General features: G+C 52.7%; 1 protein-coding gene across 1 annotated transcript; it reads right to left on the reverse strand.

Moving 5' to 3' along the window:
* Positions 1-1,599: 1,599 nt before the first annotated feature.
* Positions 1,600-6,389, reverse strand: LOC137141055 (tubulin alpha-1A chain). Its single transcript, XM_067529881.1, has 4 exons — positions 6,254-6,389; positions 3,805-4,027; positions 3,238-3,386; positions 1,600-2,807 (listed from the first exon to the last, which is right to left on the reverse strand). The coding sequence occupies exons 1-4, from the start codon at positions 6,254-6,256 to the stop codon at positions 1,827-1,829; spliced, it is 1,356 nt and encodes a 451-aa protein (XP_067385982.1). The 5' UTR covers positions 6,257-6,389; the 3' UTR covers positions 1,600-1,826.
* Positions 6,390-6,672: the final 283 nt, after the last annotated feature.

Consider the following 6,672-nt stretch of genomic DNA (forward strand, 5'->3'; position numbering starts at 1 on the left):
ACCCTACTAACAAGTTGGGCGGCTTCAGCTGGTTTTGTTTTAAAAAGTAATATTGCCAAACTGCTAGTGACAAATTGTTTTCTCACTTGCGTGTAAAGGGCAGTGAAGAGCAGGACAGTTTTGCAAAACCATAAAGGATGTTTTTAAATTGTAGACATGTTATGGAAATTAAATATAGAAATGAAACAGAAGTGAAACTAGGAAATGTTTTAATCTTGGAGGCTCCAGTCACTTCGTTCCTAGTTTGTTACCAAAAACCCTCAGTGGAATAGTTCCCTTTCAACTCACTGCAGCCCGCCCACACATTATCCTTTAACTAGTCTGAAATATTGATGGCAAGTAAATGTTTTATGATCCAAACTTCTGAGGCTGGTGCATGCTACAAAGTGTGTAATTCTGCAGTCCTTACTCAGGCAAACCGTCATGAACAGAGTAAGGAAAAGCTATAGGATTAAGACTAAAATTAGTAACTTCCCATTGAAATCAATAGTGAAACTCTAAGTGACTTCTGTGACACAGGCCTGGGCCCACACTTTCAGTAGCATATGCTGCATTGGCTGCACTCGGCCTCTGGGTGATACCCTGACCCCCTTGAAGTCAGTGGGAGTTTTGCCATTGCGGCCAGGTTTTCACTTTCTCTTCATTCCATCTTCTCCCAGTAATTCACAAATACCTGTCCCAAGGTTACAGCTTTCAATTGCAGCAAAACGCTCCATTAGGGCAAATGGTTTATTGAGAACTCCACTGTTTACGGAGAAAACACTGAAGAGAGACACTAACCAATCCTTTTCAAAGATCACCTGTATTTTCTTTATTCACGAATGCTAAAGCCTCCTTAATTTTCTCTGCCTCAGGGTTCTGTTAATGTGAGTAAGAAAGGGAAGATTGTCTTAATTGTAAGAGCAAACAGCAACACAATATTACAAGGGGAATCATCTGAGGTGCTTATTTTTCATGACTGCAGTCACCTGTATTTGTTAAGTGATAACTGTCATGCAAAAATCTTGTATATTTTAAGAATTCTTTTATGGATGTTACAAGCCACAACTTAAATGACCAAAGCAAAGTATTTTCAAGAGATTTAATTTGCTTTTTGCAACTGCCTTAACTTAGCTCATGGAAATAGCTTTACTCAGTTAAATTCTCAGGTTCTCATGCCCTAGCACAATGCTGCAGGGGAATATTTATTAGTCAAGGAAAATAGTTCCAATGCATATTTTAAGAAAAATGAATGGAAGCATTTCCACTGGATGTGTTGGGTTACGCCTGTGACAGCAACATGCTAACAGTGCTGCAGCTTTAGCTACTCATTTTCATTACACGCGTCTGCTTTAGCAGTTAAGAGAAGCCCTAAGCGAAGACATTCTGAAGTAAGAGGCACTCTGATTTGTGTGTAGTTACTTTAGATGCTGTATCAGTGATGGGATCGATGGAAACCCCTCTTCTCCAAATGGATACAGATAAAGTTTCGTTCGGTCTGGTCTGGAGTGAATACAGGAGGCCAGTTTGCAGGCCAACTTGATTTGTGGTCTCCTAAGACACCCTAAAAGCATGTCTGTCATGTTCAGGAATGTAAGTAAATACACAAGACACGGGTCCTCTAAGACAGGGAATGGTTTTTTATTCACAAACCCACAAAAGAAGTGGACAGTTTGGATCTGTAACAAAAACTTCCATGATTTTAAGCACAGATCAGTTACTGTACAGCAAACACACACATTTGGGCATACACCGGTACATACAAATTAACTGATCGGACCAAACATTTTGAATGCTTAAAATAGTTGAAGCTCCCTGTAAGAGCAGCACCATTATGACATTTTTACTTAGTACTCCTCCCCTTCCTCTTCACCTTCCCCTTCCACAGAATCCACACCAACCTCTTCGTAATCTTTCTCTAGGGCAGCCATGTCTTCCCGAGCCTCCGAGAACTCGCCTTCCTCCATCCCCTCCCCGACGTACCAGTGAACAAAGGCACGCTTGGCATACATCAGGTCGAACTTGTGGTCCAGACGGGCCCAGGCCTCGGCAATGGCTGTGGTGTTGCTCAGCATACACACAGCCCGCTGCACCTTAGCCAGGTCACCGCCCGGAACCACAGTGGGAGGCTGGTAGTTGATACCAACCTTGAAACCAGTTGGGCACCAGTCCACAAACTGGATAGTGCGCTTGGTTTTGATGGTGGCAATAGCAGCATTGACATCTTTGGGAACCACGTCCCCACGGTACAACAGGCAGCAGGCCATGTATTTGCCGTGGCGAGGGTCACATTTCACCATCTGGTTGGCTGGCTCAAAGCAAGCATTGGTGATCTCTGCTACAGAAAGCTGCTCATGGTAAGCTTTCTCAGCAGAGATGACTGGGGCGTAGGTGGCCAGAGGGAAGTGGATACGCGGGTAGGGCACCAGGTTGGTCTGGAACTCGGTCAGATCTACGTTCAGGGCACCGTCAAAGCGCAGGGAGGCGGTGATGGAGGACACAATCTGGCCTATCAACCGGTTCAGGTTGGTGTAGGTGGGGCGCTCGATGTCCAGGTTCCTGCGGCAGATGTCGTAGATGGCCTCGTTGTCCACCATGAAGGCACAGTCGGAGTGCTCCAGCGTGGTGTGGGTGGTCAGGATCGAGTTGTATGGCTCAACGACGGCAGTCGAGACTTGTGGAGCTGGGTAGATGGAGAACTCGAGCTTGGACTTCTTTCCGTAGTCAACCGACAAACGCTCCATCAGCAGGGAGGTGAACCCAGAACCAGTGCCACCACCAAAGCTGTGGAAGACCAGGAAACCCTGGAGACCAGTGCACTGGTCAGCCTAGAAGAAGGTGGAAACACAAAGGAAGTTATTGTTCGATACATAAGAACAGCCACACTGGATCAGAGCAATGGTCCATGTAGCCTAGTATCTTGTTTTCCAACAGTGGCCATACCAGATAGTTCGAGGGAATGAACAGAACATGGCATTTATTGAGAGATCCACCTGTCGCCCACTCCTAGCATCTGGCAGGTAGAGGCTTTGGGACACCCCAAACATAGGGTTGCATCCCTGATCATCTTGGCTAATTGCCATTGATGGACCCAGCCTCCATGAATTTGATTTTTTTTTTTTTACACTAAATATATCAACAATATGATTAGCTGGGATGAGGAGTAGGGGGTGAAACCATCAGATATGAACTTGTCTCCTTCAAACGTTTTCCCATTCATAACCTGCCCAGATCGCCCTTGAGAGAGATGGTATCTACCAATTTACGGATCCTGTCCAGCACCAGGTCGATGATTTCTTTCCCAATGGTATAGTGCCCACGGGCATAGTTGTTGGCAGCATCCTCCTTGCCCGTGATCAGCTGCTCGGGGTGGAAGAGCTGGCGGTAGGTCCCAGTGCGCACTTCATCTGGGGGAGACAGACATTAATATATCGGCGTTAGACCATTCAAGGAAGAGAATCAAATCCTCTTCAGAGCATTCGTGCTCTCTGGACCTGACCCAACCCAGTGCCGTGCGCCCTCAACACCCACTGACAACGAATTTATGGAGCCAGATATGGGAGGAAGCCTTAGAGGAGAGCTCCAGCATCGGGTGGGATTTCCCCCCAAGATTTTGGTGAAGCAGCACATGGTTTCAATTTTCTCCCTGGAAATGGGAGAGATCTGATGGTGGGAGTAATTCAGTTTGAGTTGTCTGCTGGACTAATGCATTTGAACAAGCTAGAGATGGGTGCAGCTTCCAGAGAAGAGCTGCTTGGAGATGGGAAACGAAAGCGTGTCGAGGCCATCACCCCTCTGGGGAGAACTCTAGCTTGTCATACTCACCTATGACTGTCGGCTCCAAGTCCACAAAGACAGCCCTGGGGACGTGCTTGCCAGCGCCCGTCTCGCTGAAGAAGGTGTTGAAGGAGTCGTCTCCTCCGCCGATGGTCTTGTCGCTGGGCATCTGGCCGTCGGGCTGGATCCCATGCTCCAGGCAGTAGAGCTCCCAGCAGGCATTGCCGATCTGGACACCAGCCTGGCCCACGTGGATCGAGATGCACTCACGCTGCGGGAGGTGGAGAGAGAAGATGTAAATACGTTGGGTTGCTCTGCATTCGCACGTTAATAAGTGGCTTTTGATATTCTAGACATTTCTAGGCGCCGCCTTTGACCCTTTGTAACTCCCATTTTTGCCTTTTTGGCTTCTCAACGCCTAAAATAGTAGCAGCCAAATCAGGCCCCATAAGCTGTGTAGCTGGGTGTTGGCTGTAGCGTAGCAAGCAGCATGTCACACAGATGCCAGTCCATTGTTTAAGGACATGTTCACACAGGGATCTGCTCCCCTCCATTGCGGGGGAAATTCAGAGCCCAGATAACTGGTAGAAAAGGAAGCAAAAGAGAAAACACCAGTTAACGTGGACAAGGAGTCGTACCGGGAAATGATCTGCAGTACCACACTTCTTGGAGTGTCGACTGCATGCCACACCCAGTTTTTCCTTATGTAGGGCCTGATCCTGCTCCCATGGAAGTAAGTGGCAAAACGCCGATTGATTTGGGTACAGGACTGGGGCGATCGGTATTACCGTGAATACGGCCCCCAAGTCTACAAAACAAGGAGGGCCAGGCTTCCACCACCCAGCAGCCCCCCTTTGTTCTCATGGGGAAGCGGGCCATCTGGCTGCCAGCGTCTCCTCTGCTGTGTTGAGCACCCTCAGTTCTCCACAGTGAGTACTCCGAACCTGGTAAGATCAGCCTCCAGAGCACCACGATTACTTTTCTGTCCCCCAGTACAGGCACCCTGCCTCCATGCACGGATTGTTGTTCTGCCAAGAGAGCCTCGCCACAGGGAATAATGAATGGAGCCGCTGCACCCAGCCCCGGAACACCCGGCTCGATGGGCACAGCTGGGATAAAATGCTAACCCTCCTCTGCCCAGAGCCTGCTGCGCTGAGCCCGGACTGCTGGCGTCTGTGCTGACAGCAATGGCTTAACACAGACTGGTCTATTTCCAGCATGATCTCATTATTCTGTCTGCCAATTTCCCTCCCTTGACCTCAGCTGCGAACATGCCCACATGGGAATGAAGGCAACCAACAAAGGGGCTGGAACAAAAGTCAAACCTCAATTCGCATGCTGGGAGTGAGCATCTGTGGGCCTGAGGGAGCGGCGGGGCGCCATTTCCCATTCCCCCATTCTCTCTTGAGCGTCCTTTAAATAGAATCTTAAAAATGTGGTGGTTGCAAACCTCCCCCTCCCTTGACAAGGCAGTGGGGATGCTGCCCCGGGAGCGAAAACCCAACACGGAGATTCATGAACAGACAGTGAAAACAAAGACTAGCTATGTGCATGCAGGCACAAACAGAATTGCTCTGAAGCAGGTTCATCTGCCAAGCCCATCCAGTAGCTCGCCCTGGAATAATCATTTTGGTCCCTCTGCTGGAGCCACCCCCTTTGTCTCCTCTGTCAGGCCCCCCCTTGCGCTAGCCATTCAGAGACACACCACACTTGGGGGTCTTGGCTCATGCAGCCCTGCCTGATACTGAAGGACCCAAACGCTGCCTGGGCCCTGTCTGGGCAGACAGCCCTTCTCCGGAGCGCCAGGGCATGGTCCCCTCCAGCCCCAGCTCCCCACCCGAGGAATGACCCGGGCAGCCCCCCAGCAGCTCTGATGGGCAGGATTTTGGAGCTGGGACCCGGTGGCTTGTCACATCTGCCCCAGCAGCCCAGCTCATCCCACGGGTCTGGGTGCTGGGCGCTTGCTGTGGGTTCTGCCTCCCTGCAGCGCGGGATGGGCAAAGCAGCCCCGCTGACTCCAGAGGGCACCAGCCCTGCTGTGAACACGGGGACCTTTGCAAGCCTCTCCAGCCGCCCGGCCCCCGCAGGGCTCAGCCGCATGCCCCAGCCCCACTGGGGGCTGCCAATTCTGGGGGGACCATTCCTAGGGGTTTCCTCACATGCCAGAATCTTTCCTTGCCAGGGACTCCAGGGCCGTCCTGGAGGGGCAGCAACCCCCACCCCAGCCCGCTGAGCCAGGAGCACCCTGGGGGGTGCCACCCGGCCCACAGCGCTAGAACCGGGGGTGCAGGGGGGGACGACAGCCACGCCCCTGGCTCGAAGGGGGCCCCATCATATGCAGGGGTTACACTTCGGGTCACTGGCTCTCCGCCCCCCCCATTGCTCCAGCTGCACCCCCCCTCCCCTTAGAGCCAAGCGCACCCCATGGGTGCAGCCCCCCCCGCCCGGAGCTGGCGGCAGAGCTGCCGCGGAGGGAGCCCGGGCTGCAGGCGCTTACCATGCTGGCTCTGGGCGCGGGGCTGCTTTCTTACCGCGCGACTCTTAGGGGGTCGCTGTAAGAGAACCTGGGGCGCGCGCGCCGGCCCGGCTGCTATATAGCCCTCCCGTCACCATGGCGACGGGCCCGGGCCCTCCCGGTTGGTCCAGCCGCCCCGCTCTGCCCGGGGGGGAAAGTCGCGGCAGCCGCGCGCTGATTGGTGCGCAGCGCGGAGGGGATGAGGTAATGGTCCCGCCCCCTCTCCCCGGCCCCCCCCCTCCTCCCTCCCACCGCACCCCACCCCGGCCAGTGTCTGCAGACAAAGAGCGGCCGGGGCGGGGCGCGGGGGGCGCAGCTGGGGTGCGGGGAGGGGGGGGGAGCTTTGCAGCGTTGCACCCACCCCGCCTGCAGCCGCAATCTGCAGCCGGACCGAATCAGGC

This window comes from Emydura macquarii, unplaced genomic scaffold (genome assembly GCF_026122565.2).
Source record: "Emydura macquarii macquarii isolate MOO-44397 ecotype Brisbane River unplaced genomic scaffold, CSIRO-AGI_Emac_v2 contig_2994, whole genome shotgun sequence".
Lineage (NCBI taxonomy): Eukaryota > Metazoa > Chordata > Testudines > Chelidae > Emydura > Emydura macquarii.